At 34.5% G+C, this 20239-nt stretch overlaps 1 protein-coding gene across 7 annotated transcripts in view; it reads left to right on the forward strand.

Moving 5' to 3' along the window:
• Positions 1–20239, forward strand: part of RALYL (RALY RNA binding protein like) — a 421742-nt gene that overhangs the window by 196383 nt on the left and 205120 nt on the right. For 6 of the 7 annotated variants that reach the window (XM_080579001.1, XM_080579003.1, XM_080578998.1 and 3 more), the window contains one exon: positions 7123–7401. In XM_080579001.1, the coding sequence (XP_080435127.1) occupies positions 7146–7401 (256 nt within the window). In that variant the 5' untranslated portion in view covers positions 7123–7145. Of the gene's footprint in view, positions 1–721; positions 816–7122; positions 7402–20239 lie in introns of those variants that run through there. The other variant, XM_080579002.1, reaches the window with a different exon arrangement.

Below are 20239 nucleotides of genomic sequence, written 5' to 3' on the forward strand. Positions count from 1 at the left end.
CAACATGTTAAAGAAAAGTATACAAGTTAAACCTTTATTTGACTGTCTTGCATTTGTGTCAAAATGTTCTTCTCATACACCCTTTCCTGGAGACATTATCTGAGGTGAGAAATTATCTGAGGGATTATCTGAAGGCCCCTTTCTGGAATTTGTGAAGTTAGCTTGGTTTCTAAGGTACTCAGGTATTCACTGGAAGAGCATTTGTCTTTATGGGATAAGATAGTTAGATAATGTAACATCATTACCTCACTTAGAATCCCAAGTAAGTCACATGGTTTTAGGCTTGGTTTTAATAATTTGCTTCTGAGCTTGCTATATTATTTACACAGCTATACTGGTATGTGTTATGAAAAATAATTGTGATTCTTTTCTTATCCTAACAAATCTTATGGTTTGATTTTCCAAGGTGATAAATGGAAAAAAGCCTTGTGTTTAATAGGAGATAAATATAATGTAGCAAAGGGGCCCATATTTGAGTTCGTCAAAATAATTATATTAGGGAAATGTATTTGTGTACATAATTATGTAGGGTTATTTTCTATATTCGGGGAACTGAAAGCAAGTGAATGAGAGAGAAAATTCTTATAACTCTCTGCTAATAAGTTTAATTCTCTCATGCTCATTTGGGTAGGAGAAGATGCCACCACTATAAACCAGCATGGGGCAATGTGAATCTACAGCTTCTGTCTATCCCTGCAGACTTCAGACTTTCTCCTCTTGCCTTTCACTTCTTGGAGGTGATGGTCCTCCTGGAACAGGGTGTACATCTCTTTCAGATGTTTAAACTAAAACAAAGTATTGCCAAAATTGTTATGGTATTTGTCTATATGTTATAATTAATAGATAGCTGTTTTATTTAAAAAATTAAAAAAAAAAAAATCTTTACCTTCTGCAAAGACAGATTCTTTGTCTTTTTGAGAAGAGTGACAACAGGAAATGAAGTGTAATCTGCTACATCATTTTATATTTTAGTCCTTCATTTTCTACAGGATGTAGCATAGCAAGTATTGATGAATTTTATTGTTTAAATGGCTCCAGAAGTGCCAGCTTGAAGGTAGAATTGTCTGTGCTATAGGCATGATGTGTCAACCCATTCTTAAAAATAATTGAAAGGAAAGCTTTAACCTAAATCATAAAATAAATAAATAAATACCTAAATAAAAATGATTTTAAAAGGCAGGATATCTTTGGGAGGAAGAGGGGAAGCAGATTTTTTTACTTTAATGAGGACTGGAAAAGGCCATAATATTTTTATGTGGATTTAACTAACCATCTTAAAATTAATTTTTTTCTTTATTTGTGTGACCTAGATATAGTAATTCATTAAAATTGATTTAAAATATAAAGAAGAAATTATTTTCCATGACAAAACATATTTTATCTGGTAGCTTTCTGTTCTCTCACTCCCTTCCTTCCTTCTCTCCCCATGATATATCCAATATTGGTATGTAAAATTTTATAAGTTTTAAATTTTATTATTATAAGTTTTTAAATTTTATGTTTAAAATTTTATGTTTGTTTGATTAGTTTGATAAGTTTGATAAGTTTGTTGATTTCATCTAAGATAAAACAGTTTTTAATGACAGCTTATTAAAGCAGTTAACATGGATATTGAATTATCTCCATAAAATATTAGTACCAATACAAGATAAATATGTGCTGTAAGACATTTTAGCCACAGAATAACACTTCTAATGTTTAAACATCTTAAATTTTTCTGTAACAGTACAAAAGTGTTAATGTTGTCACTGTTGCTAAAAAGCAATTTAAAAGGAGAGAAATTATTTTATGGCCTTAAGCTTTTATTCTTGATAAAAATTGTAATATGTATTAATTTTTAAACCTCAAAATAGTTCAACTATTGAAGTAAGGATTGAATCTTGATATTTACAAAAGTTCAGCTATTAACTGAGTCTGGATAACAGAAGGGCAGAGTTAAATTCCTTGGAATTGCCTGAGAGAACCCTGTGTGTTTTAGGTCAGAGACTGAGCACTGTTATAGTGCTGCATTTTATCCATCTAAGGACTGATATCATGATATTCAATCTACTAGAATGTCCTTGTTCAGCTCAAACCCGAACATCCTAGCAATTGATCAGGCTGCATTTGTCTTTTTAGGTTGTTATCTTTCTTGGAAGGATTTTTATTTATTAAATGCTTCTGCATCTTACTCAGCAAACTTTCTTATTGCAAATGGTGAAAATTAAGATTTGGCATTTAATGGTGCTTTGAATAAATTACCAATGCTTAGAATTTTTATAGTTAAGAAACATTTTCCACAGAATTGGTTTTCACTTCAAGTTTCTGTTTTATAAGAAAAAATTGGTCATCACAGAGACCTAACACTGAGTATTGACTATTTCCTGACTCAGCTGTAGACATGATCTCAGACTGATTTGTGTTGGGGGGAAATGAAAGTGTTTCATTTTTCCTAATATTTTCTTTGTAAATATGGGAAGTACACAGAAGTGTGGTATTTTAAAATCTCTTTATGTGCAAAGTAATACAGTTCTAACCTATTTTCAGAAAACATTTCAGTTTTCTTGAAAGATTTTCCTTTTTTTTTTTTGCTTCAGTTTTTCCTTAGTAAATCCTAATTATTCCTAAAGTCACTGTAAGCAAAATTTTTAGTTCATTCAAATTATCTAGACTTTACTATTTGTTTAAAAGAAGCAAATGTTTTATTTACAAATGAAATAAAATAACTCCAGGATAAAAGCACATTAATAAGAAGTTCCTGAAAATATTTCTAAGATTGTTGAAGGTAAATTTTTAGAAAGTGAAACTAAGTACGGATCTTACTAAAATAAATCTTCAATTTAAATTTTTCCTATCCTCTTGTAATGCAATTTATGTGAGCTTTTAACTCCAACAGAATTGTTAGAATTTGGCCTCACTAGTCTATTTAGCATACAAAAATGTATAAGGACTATTTCAGAGAGAATTTTTTTGTATTCCTTGGAAAATAACAACTGAGCTGATGAGTTCCAATCAGTCTTTTAAGATGATGAACAACTGTTCATATAACATGGAAGATGCTGAAGTGAATAGCTCTCAAAATCCTTTTTAACAGATTAGGTCCTCAGGTGTTTGTCTCTCCCAAATTATTTTGCATATTAACCAAAATGCTGTTTCTTCAAAGATAGGCTTTGTGTTGGCTTGTCATTGGTAAATTGCATAAGCAGCATTGTGAGCCAAAGGACCAATAATAATCTGGCTATAATGGTCCCTTCTCACCCCTACTCCCCAGGGCAATTCCTGGGAATTACTGGGATGTAGAACTGAACAACTCCTGTTTGCCTCAGTTCTTATACTCTTCCCTGCATCAGAACACAGCACAACCGCAAAAGGTACTATTGTCTTCATTATTCTGGGGTTAACCACTGTGCCTGTAGGGCAGCATCTCCTATGAAATGGGAGATGTGAGTTCAGATGTTCATTTTATGGACTGAAGCTGAGTTTCAGAGCCACAAAGCAATGCTTTGTCATTCTGTTTAACCAAACTTCATAGGAAATGTGAAGGAAGCCAGGACTTTAAACCTGCCCTCCTCTTTAGCAGCTCATATTGACTGACTTAGACTTATCCCATGTGTGTGCTGGGCAATATGAAACTCATTTTAGTCATTTACATTTACATTCCTGTTTAAAAACTAGAAAATTTAATGTTTAAAACAGGTTTGTGGACTTCACTCTTTGAACCTGAGATGTAAATAGTAATGGAAATGGTGCGGTTTATAACTTTGATGTTCAAGTGTAGTAAGACTTACACTAGTTAGTTCTAGGTAGAATAATTAAATTAGCTACATAATGAAACAGTACAATGAAGTGTATTGACAAGTATCTGCTATCTGTAAGGTATTCCTTAAAAGATATGTTTTGCATTATAGAAGATATTTATTACCAGAAAGGGTCACTGCAATGATAAGAAATTAGCAAGATACCTTATTAAAGGCTGCAATGAAATGAGATGTTTTCAGATATGTTTCTCTCACAATTTCATTTATTTCTGTGGTTGTATGAGTTACAATGTTTACGATTTTACTGATAGCACAGAGATGATAAGCATAATTCAGTACTCACAGATGCGTATTGTAACTGAAGTGTAAAAATTATTGTTCTTTCTCATTGCAATGAAGTTGCCATGTATCTTTGATTTTTATGAAATATTCACAATAGTATTGTATGCAGACCACCAAGGCAATCAGATCCCAATTATTCACATGTTAATATTATTCTCATCCTTTGAATTTCTGCAGCATATTTTCCTGACTGTTCATTTGAATATGAGAACCCATCAGACAACTATTTTTTCTTTGTGTTACAAAAATGTTGTACATTTGCATTGCAAAGGAAAACTACAAGAGGGAAACATTCAATGTCCTATTCAAATTCTATTTAAATAGTACACAGCAAAACTGGGCAGAAATAAAATGAGAATTTTCAGGTCATAAAAAGGAATAGTTCACTAAATCCCATTTTAAATGGCTAAACAATAGAGGAAATACAGAGTGTAGTACTCTGGTGTTTGGAAAACAGTTGTGATGGTAATAATTAAAGAGGGGTTTTGTTTATAATTTTCATGCAAATTTTGTCTGGCAGAAGATTTTCTTTAGATTTTTTCCCTTGTCATTTTTATTATTGTGTCAGTTATACCCAGGAATCCCAGCTGAGATCATGACATTGTGTGACACAGCTTAGCCAAAAAAAAAAAAAAAAAGTCTAAAGTCTAAAAAGTGAAAACATAGGTATAAAAAAGTGACTTACTGAGAGCCATACAGAAAATCAGAGGAAGAGACAGGTCTACAAGCCAAGTCTACTGTTACATAGACCAGAGATCAACATTGCCCCAATGAGATGATAAGCTTGCACAGAGAACATTAACAAGATGTTAAGACCAGACTTTCACAAACATGAACTATCACTACCCATGTTAATTTTTCCCAACAAAGGTACACCAAAATTGTGTGTCTTTTGATGGCATCAGGGAATAACAGCAGTTTTCTGTTCACCAGCTATTTGAGTGCTGGAATTTTTATTTTTATGCCTAGCTACTCTGCCATGTAACCTCTTCAGATTGTATCATTAGTGCTCTTTAAGCAAACACAGCTATGCGAAGTGCACCTTGACTCCTGTGTAAATATAGTTATATCTAAGATGGGTTTAAACTTGCAAGTTCTCAGATAATATCAGCTGTCTACTTTCTGCCAACATGGAGCTCAATGTGCAACATGTTTTTGTTTCTTAAGTGGATTGTCTTCAAACTGTACTAAGTACAGTTATGAATGTACAGTTATGAGTGTACTTAGTACTGTACGGTGCTAAGTGTACTGTTATGAGTGTTCCAAATATTCAGGTTAACTATTTACAGGCATGACTTCAACATGCATGATCTGCACAGGAATCTAGAAATACAGATATTAACTGTGTCATATAATAAAGTTCAAAGGATTTTGATCAGGTCGGTTTCCCTGGTTTTCCATGTTGAAATCTCTGCATGCATACAGTATCCTGTGTTTCTAGAATGTATTTAAATTTGATAAACTTACAAGAAAATTTATTTTCTTCTACAGTGTTTTCTTTAAATGTTGTAATATAAAGTAAACTGTTATTTTAAGTGTTTAAGGAAGTGAAAGCAAGTTGACTGATAGCCTCCACTCTATGTATGTGTGCTTGAAAATAAGCAGAACATTTTTTAGGACTCTGGAGGATTGCCCACGTCTCCATTGTGTGTTTTATCCTAAGGGTGGGGTTTGGATCATGTGTGATGGAGACAGTCAAAGTACTGATGGCTACTGTTCACTAGGAACTGTGCAGAGTTCAGTAACAATGGTTTCTTTTTTTCTTCAGTATAGCTTAATATATGGTAGCTACTGATTTAAAATATGAAACTTCTGCTAGTTAATGTCAAGCTTTAGGTGTCCAGAATAGAGGTCATTATTCCTTTTCATCTTGAGAAAAGTGTGAGCAGTACTGCATTTTCTTCTTGCCTGAGCTGCTACTGTGATATGATCAAAAGAAGGAACAGGTTAAAAAATAGTAACATAAATCTTGACTGTAAGAGATGACCTATATTTGACTGCTGTTTAAATGACCTCCTTCTTACAAATTAAGTTTTCATTCTAAAAAGGTATACATATTTTTGACATGTCTGTTATCAAATACAACTAAAGAAAACCCAGCAGCTACATGAGATAATTTATTTCTTTTCACCTCCGTCTAAATAAATTGACATAAGTGGAATGACCTGCTGGCAGGTGGAACTTGCATACACAGTAACAAAATCAAATGCACTTTAAAAGGGTGAGACTAGATGAACACAAAAAGTGTTTTTCTTATTTTGGCAAATCTTTCCCAAGAATGTATTTTTGTATTTTTAAGGTTACATATGGTCTTGTGATCTCAGAAGAAAAAGCTAAATAGCAAGTAAAACTGCATTCATACAATTAAGAAAGTTTGTTTTCATAGTTTTTAATCTTAGGAGTGTAAACCATTTGTGTTTCCCCTGCCTTTTCTCTTTTCTTTCTTTTTTTTCTTTTTCTTTTTTTTTTTTTTTTTCACAGAATTGGTAAGGAAAATTGTTCTGATAGAAACATATTGATTGCAGTAAAGAACTATATGTTACTGGTCCTGCATTCCTTACGGTGGTCAATGATATTTAACTGGAGATAAATGTGCTCTGGCTGACACCAAACAAAAGCAAAGTTGTCTTTCATTTTTAGAATTTGTTCTCCACAGGGCCTTGAATGTTCATTTCTTTGTCATAAGATAATGATTCATTCTCTTGCTTTGCAGATTCTAGATAGCTAGGTACTTAAAAAGTCAATTTCAAAGCATAAATCCACATATGATTACAGCAGAGCTCCAATAACAGAGCATGGTGTTAAGAGATGTATTGGTATATTTTATATCTGTAAAGATGAGAGGTTTTAATTTGGCTTATTAACAAAAATTTAAAATATGTTACCTTTGTTTTATCAATAATCATTTTTAGAAAGTATAATTTTTCCAAGTTTAGATTCACCCTATGGAAAAAATTAAAAAGTGAATTATTGATGGAAAAATCATCAAAGCCAAAGATAACTGTATGCTATGAAACATAATTCTCTTTGTTCTTTATTTAAGGGTTAAAGCCAAGTAATCCAACCATGACCGGCAAAACACAGACCAGCAATGTCACCAATAAGAATGACCCGAAGTCCATCAACTCTAGAGTCTTCATTGGTAATCTGAACACAGCCATTGTCAAAAAAGGTGACATCGAAGCGATCTTTGCAAAGTATGGAAAAATAGTTGGCTGCTCAGTGCACAAAGGTTACGCATTTGTACAGTACATGAGCGAGAGGCATGCAAGGGCTGCAGTGGCAGGAGAGAATGCCAGGATCATTGCAGGGCAGCCACTAGGTAAGTGCTTGCTCATATCATTCAAATATATTTTTCTCTTCCCTTTCTATAACATCCGTTGTTGGTACCCTGGGGACCAGTAAGTTGGTTTTTCCATTGTTCCCTCTAAGTGTATTTCGAGGATGTTGGACCTAGCAGAATTTTGGAAATATTACATGTTACTTAGTTATTACAAAATTTTTAGTGCTATAAACTGCCGATTTATTAAGTACATTGTTTGTGAGTGCTTATACTTCTCTATGTAACCCCTTTGCAGTGAGTATGATTATTCATGTGAAGAAAATATAAGCATTTTCTCTTAAGGTCTATTAGTAAATTTAATGTGATATAATGAGTCTTGTCTAATAGATGTGGTTATCTTGACTTTAATGAGTCTAAAATAATATCCAGCTCAGTGGATCAAATTGTAATGCAGTTATTCATTTAGAAAACTATTCGTTTTTCATTTCATTATTCGATTTTTGCTTACAAAAATTTTAGGTTGAAGTTTTTCCCCACATAATGTTGTAGACACTGTTCCTCTGAACTCCAAACTTAAAAAAAAAAAAAAAACACTTAGTTTATTATTATTATTATTTATTTTCTAGTACTTTGTTATGAATGTTTGTGTAAGTTCTGTTTTTCCTTATTGAAAATGTCACTTCTGAAAGCTATTTCCAGTTAGATATGGAGGCTGGCAATGGCAAAATTATCTGCAATACAGTACTAAACCCATCTGCTACATGTATAGTAGTTACTGACAATACAGTATAATATTTGGGAGACATCTCTCGCTAGACCTCTGAGCTAAATTGCTCAGACCAAATCCACTTGTGTAATGGCTATGCCAGGAAGAGGTGAAGTGCAGTTAGTGTTTTGGCTGTAACAAGTCATAAAGAATGGACATGGCTTATTCATTTTCAATTTCTCAGGCTGTGAAAATCTTTTTTTCTGATTATTTGTAGAAATTGAGGTATTTGTGTTAGATATGTTGTTGTTTTGTCACAGCTGTTAAACAGTAATTTTAAATTTTATAAACCCTGTATTTTGGGTTCAAAAGAAAAACAGATTAAAGAAATCCAATTACATTTTAGGGGAGACTACTTTACAACTTCTTTTAGGAAAAGTTATATATATGAGTGAAATAAAAGAACTCAAGTGAGAAAAGCAAGGCTTCAAAGTCAGTCTGTGAGATGGCATTATTAGAAGATGTTTCCTGGAGCAGTGGTCTCTGAGCAATAGGCCATGTAATGCCATCAGTGCATTATTTACAGCTCTTTGCACACTGGTCTGACCAGATTTTTTAAACTGTGTTTTCCTAAGGCAATAGATCTGTTATTACTATGACTACTGTTGTTAGTCTCTTTTAGTTTTTCTTGTGGAGTCTGTAATATGCCAAGTGCTTTGTACAAGAAGATGCCCTTGCTGTACTCAAAGTACTTTTGTGCTTTGTACAAAAGGTAGGTAGAGCTGGTATAAAGCCAATTAAGGGGCCAATAATTTCCTTAATTATTCAAATTATTTAATAACAATGGAAAGTTTATCCACAACTAAGTTTCAGCTGTATAATTGTAAAATACTTTGGTTACTCTGCCAAGTCATGTGGAGGAAGATTTCATGCTTCAGTTCCTGATATATCAAGGAATATGAAGAATAAGCAAGGTGAAATTTTCTTTTAAGTGTCCCAGGCCTCATTTACAGTTTCTGTATAAGAAATACAGTTGTCATTAGTATTTTCTGACAGTGGTCCTCCTTGTTAGAAGTGGTACTCCTTGTTAGACAAACTGCTTCTACGAATACTTTTTATTAGCAGTAGATGTTAATAGTTGCCTCAAAATAATGAGGAGCCAATAGATAAAATTTTCTTGGCGTTATGACACAGAAGAATAACTTATATGTAAATTGTGCTTTTGAATGGGAGGAAATAGGAGGCAGGACCATTATGGTGAAACTACTTGATAATTTGCAGATGAAAGAAGACAGCTCTATATCCTGAGAGCCGTGTATTCTGGGAAAAAAAAAAAAATATATATATATATATATATCAACAGTCAAAGTATGGAAAGGGGACAAGAAAAGAAAAGCTATTTATCAATGTACAAATAAACTTTGCTAACACAGATGGATTTTCTTTTAAAGGGAATTAGAATATATTAATAATGCAATGAGGGCTGGATGGTAGTCAGCTGTCGCAAGCTGTTTGAAGAAAGGAATATTTGAAAAAGATTATCACATATGGTATATATGTCTGATACTACCATAGACACTAGTACTCAGTACTCAAAAGAAGGAATAAGACTAACAAAAGAAGGAATAATTTAGACTGTATTATTAATCTACATCAATCCTTTCATACTTTTGGTAAATTGACCGTTAATGTTTGCTCTTGTCTTCTGTGTGGTCTTGCCATTCAAAATTGTGATGTCATTTACAACAGCTTTAGCAGTATTAGAAATAGTTTGCGTGTATGTAACTGAAATTTAAAATTGAAGCTTTAAATTCTTATAGCTCTATACAGCATTATACAATTTACTGATGATAATGCTAAAATTCCCATCCAGTTTTAGGTAAGGGAACTGCATGAATGTGCATTAAGTTCCTGCCTAAATATTTTTCTGGGTGGGTTTCCAAAGTGTTAGGCTTCATAAGTACATAACAAGGCATTTTTTAACGAATTTCTTAGAAGCACAAATCTTAAGCCTTCTTAGTGTTTGCCAGCTTTGTTGCCAGCTTTCATGTGGGTCTTTATAATTGTCCTGCTGGTCTCCTTGTACAACTCCCAAACTCCTGCCAACATGCTTGGTGGCCAGTCTTGTATAATGGCAATGCCATGGATATCGTAACTTCAGGGAAGCAGATTTCATGGGCTATGTGGTTCTTTCCAAAATTTCCAATCTATGACGTACATCAAGCACTAAAAATCTGTGGGGAAGAGACCTTAAAGGAACATAAAATTAAAAAAAAAAATAGGAAATTTATTGGTCTTATGAAGTTCAGTACACTTTCTTGAAGTGATATTATACCTTCAAGGGAATAGCACATTTTCCTGACATACAGCAGGACTGGGACAGGTCAGTATTGGGCCCAGGAGTGTGTTTCACAATGATTGCTTTGTGAACTCCTTCAAGCTGGAGCCAAGAAATTATTCAACTTGTTTTAGAATAAAAACTGCAAATGATATTCCCAGTTGTGAGAACATACCCACAGAATCCCCTCTGCTGTATCACCTCAAAAGTTTTTCATCTATTTAAATACATCTATGAGTTAGAAAATATTTGTCTGTATCCACCTCTTTGCCACAGAGAGTAGGGAGATTAGCAGGAATAATCCTGAGTAAATACCATGTTTCTCCCCTGACCTCTACCAAGGGTAATGTTACATAATTAATTATTTAATTAAAAGACCTTTGTGCGGATTCAGACTCTATGTGCTTATTGGCGCAGCGCACCGGGCACAAACCTACGGACAGAAATGTCACACATCTGTGGTGAGAAGATGACTAGAGATCTGCTTGCTTCAAAGCAAATGGAGCAAGTCCCTTGTGGCAGTTGTGGTTTGAGGAGCAAGCTACACTAAGATTGTAAGTTTTGGATACATGATAGAAAACACAGTTTTTCCCCTGATGTTTTCTCCTACCGCTAAAGTTCTTCACAAGGGTCACGGCAACATTGTTTAACTTTTGAGTGCATCCCCGCACACATGTATTCTGTAAAAGCCAATACCCCATACAGTGTATTTAATGTTCCATAACTTTATATTCCTGATTACATTATGCATTAGGAAAAGATTTGTAAGAGCATTCATCTGAAGTGCTGGTATACCTATCATAGCATCCTGCACATCACAATGTCCCTGATTTGATTGGTTTATAGTTCATAGCCTTACCTTTTGAAATTATATGACCTATTTGTTTCCTCTTTCAAACACATTTTTTCACACTTTAAACCCAGAACAAGTGTTTGATTTGGACCAGAATAAGAGCCAAACTGCCTTCATAGGCACATTGAATAAGCAAGTTAAATACTGCTTGAAATACTGCTGTTGCTTTTGTAAGACACCATAGAGTTGCATACTTGGATACTGAGAAAAAGGAAAAAGCTTACAGTACCAAGACTGTGAAAGACACTGTAGTTCTTGATTTGATGCCCTTTTTAACTAATAAATTAGTTCCATTGTAGTTTCAATCCTGTTTTGTTGCTTTAAGTATTATTCACGTATGTCTGCCTTCAGGTCTAAATTAGATGCAGTCTCTGAGTACCAAGTGAGCACATATTGACATATAGCCTAGGGTAAGATGGTGGTTTCAGATAATTATTTTGGGCGACATACTCTATTGCACATTCTTTTGAGAAGCACAGAAGCCCTGCAGGGGCTTTCTAAATGATGACTACCCAGTAGAAAATATCCAAGGAGGAGAGCAGGTAATAAAAAGGGCCTTTAGAGAGATTCGACATATACCTTTGTTGTAAATTGAATTGATGTGACAATAGGGCTGTTTTTCCTTTTGTTTCCACTGCTTCTACTCAGAACAGGTCTTCTCTATTTTGTATTTGTAATGTCTAGAAATACCAAGGGATTTAACTATGTATTTGCAGAACCAGAACTTTCCAGAGTGAATCAATTCGTCATCTCAATCTGAAGTTCCAGACAACATTAACTACGTCATGAATATTTCTATGCAAATATATATATATATATATATATATAGGAATAAATATTTATGCTGTTTTAGAGAGCTTGTTTGTTAAAAAATGTACTTTGGCTTGAAAATTGATGCAATTATTCAAATTTCCTTAGTGACAAAACTTTCTTTAAATCAATAGTACACTATTTGTAAGAAAGAAAATTCTAAACTGAATTAGTGATTGTTTGCTTTTAACTTTGCCATGAATTTTCAGTCAGTAGCATGCAAGTACAACAATCCTAGAAGACATTCATTTGTACAACCATAAGCCATTATTTATGGAAACAATCCCGTTACACACCTGTATTCAGCAGGTATAGTATATGTATAGTAGCAGGATATATCTGTGCAGAACAAAAAGAAAGTAATACTTTCCTGTTTTAATGTGTGTAATGGATGAGAAGCTGGAAATATTCCTAATCTTCCTTCTGGCAAGTCTGTGAAGATTTGAATTTTTATGAGTCAAAACCTTCTAGGCAAGCACAATGATTGTCTTAGAGAAAACCCAGAGACTGTATGAACATAATAAAAAAAAATAAAAAAAAAAATTTTTGGTATTTTAACATATACCTTAATAAGACTTATTAAAAATAAAATACTATATGCTTACAATAATTAATTACATATTAATGTTAGATTTCAAGCCTTATACTTTAAGAAATTGGATGTTGCATGTTCACATTACTGAATCAGAAAGAGCAATACATTTTACACAAAATTCTTTGGTCCATCATAATTTTTGCAATGTAGATTCTAATGTTTTGTACTTATCAGCACTGCACCATGAATGAATAATCTGAGAACTGAAACTTAAAAATACACAAGTAATTACCTACCCAAGTGAGCCTTAAACAAAGCCTTTAAGACTTGCTAAGTATAATGTGATAAGTATATATCGTATAGTTTTCATCACTTAAATGTTGTATCTCAAAGAATACTGTATTCTTCTGCTGTAATAACACATTTCTTTCTGATTAGTTCTTAAACAAAAGTGAATGCACATGTGAAATTCTGTATCATTATCATTTTTTTAAACAAACAAAAAATTTCAAATAAACACAAACACGTGCCAGCATATATTATGCATACTTAGACTGTACAACATACAAACCTATAAAAGCTGTGAGATATCATATGATATTGACTTATTGTGAGGATGATTTTTAAATTTGCTGAACTTATATAACTACTTTGCTGGACTCTTCTTGAATCAAGATTAATTTCTATTGAAAAATATCTGCCATCATCAGGATGAGCTTTAGAGAAGATTTTCATCTGGTGTTTCTTATATTGAACAAAACATAAAGTAATGATAAAGAAAAAATTTAAGAACCAAGTGGTTTTCTAAAACAAATTAAATGAATAAATATAAATGAATAAATACATAAATAGCCATGATGAATATAATTCCATCTATGTCTCAGGAACCTAGAGTGAAAATGAGGATATCAGCTTGGTCCTGTGCTGTCTTTATTAAAATCTTTTCCCACTAAATCACATCTTAGATGATTTCTTCATCACTCAGTCCTCAGGCATAAATAGAATATTGCAAAACTTCTGAGAAAAATATATTAATTAATATTCCACTGCTTAGTTCAAAGTTTAGATTTTACCACTAGAATTGACTCTTTAACCTTATTTTCAATCTGTTCCTATATTTGGGAACAAGTATGATCCTTGGAACAGGGACTCTGCCTAAATCTGTCCCATAAGTCTCCACCTTCTTGATGCCTACCCTGTCCTTGTGTTCTTGGTTCCACCTATGTAACAGCTGACATTATTGTGAAATCTCACTGTAGGGACCTTGGAAACAAACACTGATCATTGCTCATGAGGGTCTTCTGGTAACAGATAATTTCCAGATTCCATCCCCATTGCACACTTTGGTCTTACCCAATACTTTTATACCTTTTATTGTTGCTTCACTAAAATTCATTGTCTACAGCCACAACAGTAGACAGTGCTTCAGCAGAGTAATGCAGTTGACTTTCCGTATGCTTTTGATTGACCCCAGTCATCTCTCCAAGGTTCTGTTTATTTGTTTGATAGATTTGTTTTGTGATTTTTGTTTTTGTTGTTGTTGTTTTAATCAGTATTTTCTCATCTTCAATATAGTAACACTGATGTGAACCATTTCAGGTACTATCCATGCATATAAATCAAATCATATGAATGAAGGGTTATTTTTAACAATCACTCTATTAGCTGTTCAGGGCAGGACAATTTCACTTAATGTGTGCTTTTTTACAGAAGGGCAAACTCAATGTTTCATTGTGTAATTAAAATCTATATTCTAATGGAATAAACCACTTCACTAGGTTGAGAACATCTAAAATAAGAATGAGTGAGTTTTACTCCCTCTATCTTACAAAATATTCTATTTCGCTCTTACTGGGACTTGGTCATTCTAACTCATTATGAAAACTGAAACTCCAGTTTAGATCTGACTTTCTAGCAGAACTAAAACTTCGGCATACTCAGAAAAGTTCTAAGTACATATTAAGAAAATAGTTGTAGCTATGAGATGAACCCATGACAGCATATCTCAATTTTTCTTTACTTGAGGTCTGCTCCTATGAAATTCCTCATACATTTCTAAAGTAAAGTATGTAAAGTTGTACCCGGCACAATGTTTTATGCTCTGAATAGCCTGATATCAACTCACACAAATGTTAACTACTTCCTCCATCACAAAATCAAGACTAATGATTGCTTGCTGTCAACAAAGGTTCATGTAAAAAAAAGGCAATATATGTACATAATACACATATACATATACACATATTAACATAGGACTCGCTTAGTCTTCTGCAATATCCGTTCACAATTAAAATCATGAACAAGGTGCTATTACAGGATCTTTGTCCTGCTTTGCTGCTTGACGTGTCTAGAATAGGGTCTTGCCTGTATTAAATACTACTTCCTTAGTCATTCTACCATTGGGTTTCATAAAAAAGATACACTTTAAATCCCTTAATGTACTTGCAGAAAAATATTTCCATGTTCATGGGTCTGTCTGATATATCCATCATAATGTCATAAGTGCTTTTTCAAAATCTTTAAGCATTACTTTGAAGTTTCCAGTACTTCAGCATTTACTCCTCACATGTCTTGATGAAATTTGTTGGTTTTAGCAAATAATATCCAGTAGTTCCTTCTTGATTTTAACATAATTTTGTGTTAATTCTGTTGCATTTATTAGAATTTATGTTAAAAATATATTTTATTTTGTGGCAAATGAAATCCCATACCTTTTCTTAAATGCCTTGCTTTGAGTAGCAACTGCTGGATTCATTAAAATTTGTGCAGCTGTTCTATAATATTTCTTTCTGAACATGCAGAGATAAAACCACTGTCATGATAAATTCTCTTATAACATACGTCTCAGTGTCTCATGCAAGATACACTATACAAAGACAAGAATTATCTCTAGGATGCTCTGCAAGTTTTGTTTTTGTTGTCCTAGGAGGTCTCATGTTGTCTACAACTTCACATTTTTGTTTCCTCTAGCTTGATTCAACCTGAATTCAGTTTCATTCCTTCACTTAAAAGAAAATCCAGATTGAGCTTGCTATTTTCTTCTTTATCATTTGATGACACTTTGTTCAGTATCTGATCAAGTACTACATGTGTTAGTACTTGAAATATCATGTCATCTGCCATATTTACTGCCATATATCTGTGTTATCTCATTCTTTTCTTAAAACATTTCACTTACCGACCTTGTTCCAAAAAGCATGTGGAAAGATTTGTATCTGCTCAAGGGTACATGGGAAATGCACGGGTCAGATGATTTCTCAACTAAATCTGACTTGTTAATATTTATCTTTCTAATCTACAACTGGAAGTATGTTTGTTCTTTATCAAGTTTTCAGAACTGAATGGGTGACAGAACAGAGTAATGTTATTTTAGTGTATTGGGGAATCCAGGCATATCCCAGTCCTGCTATTTGTGAACTATGGCTGTTAAACTTACGAAATATCTTCCCTTTCCGACATTACTGAGTCATGTGGTGAAACAAGTGTAGCTAATATTTCTCTCACAAGGCTACTGGTGTAGCAAACAAAAATGCTTAACTTGATCATAGTCTCAGTTCATGCAGGTAGCTACTTCATGTGATGATCTTTTAGGATTATTATTCCTCTCTTTCTTTCCCTTCTTAATAGCAAGATCAGCTAAAATGCAAGTGTTAGAATCATAGAATCATAGAATCATAGAATATCACGAGTTGGAACGGACCCATAAGGATCATCAAGTCCAACTCTTGGCACCGCACAGGTCTACCCAAAAGTTTAGACCATGTGACTAAGTGCACAGTCCAATCTCTTCTTAAATTCAGACAGGCTTGGTGCAGTGACTACTTCACTCAGGAGCCTGTTCCAGTGTGCAACCATCCCCTCAGTGAAGAACCCCTTCCTGATGTCCAGCCTAAACTTCCCCTGCCTCAGCTTAACATCGTTCCCACGGGTCCTATCACTGGTAATAATGGAGAATAGGTCACCTGCCTCTCCACTCCCCCTCCCGAGGAAGTTGTAGACTGCGATGAGGTCCCCCCTCAGCCTCCTCTTCTCCAGGCTGAACAGGCCAAGTGACCTCAGCCACTTCTCGTACGTCTTCCCCTCTAGGCCCTTCATCATTTTAGTACCCTTCTCTGGACACTCTCCAAGAGTTTCCCATCCTTTTCATACTGTGGTGCCCAGAACTGCACACAGTACTCGAGGTGAGGCTGCACCAGTGCAGAGTAGAGCAGGACAATCACTTCCCTCAACTGACTAGCAATGCCGTGCTTGATGCACCCCAGGATATGGTTGGTCCTCCTGGCTGCAGGGCACACTGCTGGCTCATATTCAACTTGCTGTCAACCACAACCCCCAGATCCCTCTCTGCGGGGCTGCTCTCCAGCCTCTCATCACCCAGTCTGTACATATAGCCAGGGTTGCCCCATTCCAGGTGCAGGACCCGGCACTTGCTTTTGTTAAACTTCATGTGGTTGCTGATCGCCCAGCTCTCCAATCTGTCCAGATCTCTCTGCAAGGTCTTTCCACCCTCATCCGAGTCCACAACTCCTCCAAGTTTGGTGTCGTCGGCAAATTTGCTCAAAACGCCTTCTAGTCCTACATCCAAATCATAAAAATTATAATTATAAAAACATTGAAGAGGACTGGCCCTAAAATGGAGCCTTGAGGGATCCCACTAATGACCATCCGCCAGCCAGATTAGGCCCCATTTACCACAACCCTTTGAGCCCTGCCCGTCAGCCAATTACTCACAATTGTGTTCAATTCAGTGTTCTTAACTGAGATGAGAAATGCTTGTGAAGATAATATTTGCTGCCTCAGATTTGATTTCATGTCTACTTTCCTTTCACACCCAAGGAAAACACAATAGAAAATACAATGTTTCTCCTCAAGGATCTACCTCAGCTATTATGCTTAATCCTATGGTCCTCTAAGGGACAGATAGCTTCATCAGCAATCATATATATGGGGAAAAAAAGTTAATACTAACTAAGTAAAAATCCAATTACTTTTCAGCACTTCATACAGACAAAGTGAAATTCACTATCAAAAAAGGGAGATTTGATAAGTGAAGTGCTCAAATTCTATACTACTGTTCCTACTTTCCCCAAAATAAGCTCTAGTATTGGTAAGCTCTGCTGCAGGCTGAGTAAAATTCATTTTCTAAGTATTTTCTTGACTCAGAACTGAACAATCACATTTTGTGTTCTTGATCGTTATCATTACAACTGTTTAACTGACCAACTTTAGACTCTCCTATAAAATTCATGGCAGCACAATCAAATCTTCTTTGTTTTTTTTGTTTGTTTGTTTGTTTGTTTGTTTCATGTTTTCATGTCAGCACTTGCCATTTCATTCACGATCCTTAAGAGTCCCTTCCAACCCAAACTCTTCTTCGATTCTGCAATTTTTCAAACAGCCAACTAAAAAAGAATTAGTTCCATTTTGAGTATAAAGCTTGATATTTTCAAACCTGTTCTAAGTTGTAAAAGTCCCTCTGTACCTTTCAGAATACCTTGTAGAATACCTTGCAAAATACCTTGCATTACTTACAAAATGGTAACACACCTATAAGGTACTGCTCATGTTCAAACTCAGTCAGGAATTTCTAATTTGGTATACATGTTAATTTAGGTATATGAGGCCTGAGCTATGTCTGATCAGAAGGTAGCAACCAGATGGCAGAAAGCTAAGAACATACACTATCTTGGTCTGGAAAGAAATACAGTCATTTTCACAACTAATCCACAGAGAAATTTGCTAAAACTTGTCTCCCAGCTGCCAATGAGGATGACCTGTGACACATTTAACAAGGTTGATGTCCTAACGGAGCTATCTTCATGCCCCACATTGTTGCACAGAACAGACATGTCTTTTATGACATTAAAAATAATAAAATTAAAATTAAAAATTAAAATTAAAAATAAAAACAGAAACAAAAACCAAAACAAAAATTAATTTAAAATAAAAATAAAGCCTCTGTTACCATGAGGAAGATCTCTCTTGTTTTCCTTTTTTTTTCTTTTTTTCGGGGGGGGGGGGGGTTGGGGAATAGTCTCTCTAAAGACTTAAACTGTTTTTTCTTTTGCTTTGTATCAATCTCAGCTTTATGACATCTTTTTCAGTCTAGTTTTGTTACTTGTTTCTCTTAGTCTTCTTCCCCCATGTAATGTTCACTGACTTGGTGTTATCCAAACACTATTGTTATGATCACAGTCATTCCTAAGCACTGTTAAAATCTCATTGAAAAAAAAGTCATTTCCAATTGGCTGCTGTGGTAATTTGCTGTAGACCTCTGTGCTATTTCTCCTACTGTTTGCAGTTAAATGGCAAATTCTACGTTTCTTGTGCTTTCTTTCATTCTGCTCCTGGTGCTTCATACAAATATGGAAGAGAAAGGAACAGAACATTAATGAGTTTGAAGTGTAGTGTTAACTTTCAAATATTCTAGTTTGGGAAGTATATAATGTTTTCTAGTTCTACTTCTACCTTAATTTTTCTGGACTCAAGTTCACACCTTACTTCATGAAATCTATGTCTGTTTAATTTGTCTTTCATGTGAGAAACAAAATTTGACTAAAAACATAAAATTTGAACTGAGTGGATTTAAAGTAGCTGCTAAATGACAGCAAAACCCTTGCATGAGAAAATCTGAAACAGTTTCAGGGTGTGATTCACTTCTTATCCTATAAATCAATATCTTAAAAGTTCTTCTGTTTTGTTCAGGTAGACTTTATCTCTTGATTTGATACTGGAATTTAGGCTGGAAGGGACAACATTTGGTCCAACCTCTTGCTCAAAACAAGGCTGAATCAAAGCAATGATAGTCCAGGCTGTTTTTCAGCCACTTTGTCATCCACTCATGCAGTCTATATCTCCCAGTCTTTGTCTGTGACGGTACTATGGCAGATCTTGTCAAAGACCTTGCTGAAGTTAAGGTGAAGAGCACTTATGTTACCTCTTCCTCAATTTGGTGAGCCAGTCATCTCATGATAGAAAGCTCATCATTTTGTTCAGGCATTATTCACCCCAGTAAATCTGCTGACTGTTCCTAGTCATCTTCTTCTTCATGTAGCTGGAAATGGCTCCCATAATGATTTGCACATAATTGACTGATCTGTCTTATCTGGCTGGTCCCTCTCCAATATTAGGAAAAGCACACCAGAGTCTATCCTGAACACAGAAGTTGACACATATATAGTTGGAACAACAACAGATTTATTGCCCTGCTTCAAAGCACATAGATCAGGCACAGAGTACTGCATAGGGACCTCTAGAGACCTCTGAATACTTGAAATTCTTCTCTATATATTCCCTTTTCGCCCCTCAACATTTCGCAAGTTCTTCCCCTTTGCTACACATTATCACCTCCCCCACCAAAAAAAAAAAAAAAAAAAAAAAAAGTCTGTCCTTGCCTACACCTAACCCATTGATCCTTATTTTAACTTTATAAATTTATATGGTATTTATGATAGATTGGCCTGGAAACGACTCCTTTATTCAAGAATTCTGTCAAGCTTGTACCAAGCCCTCCCCCAAAACTTGCTTTTTAAATCTACAGTATTTTGCCTTGTTCATACTACTATCTTTCAGTGATACCAGAGGTTGGGATTATTAAAATAAATTAAATGAAATGTCACTGAAACAAGAATCATT

The sequence above is a fragment of the Anser brachyrhynchus genome, assembly GCF_964034855.1.
Source record: "Anser brachyrhynchus genome assembly, chromosome: 2".
Lineage (NCBI taxonomy): Eukaryota > Metazoa > Chordata > Aves > Anseriformes > Anatidae > Anser > Anser brachyrhynchus.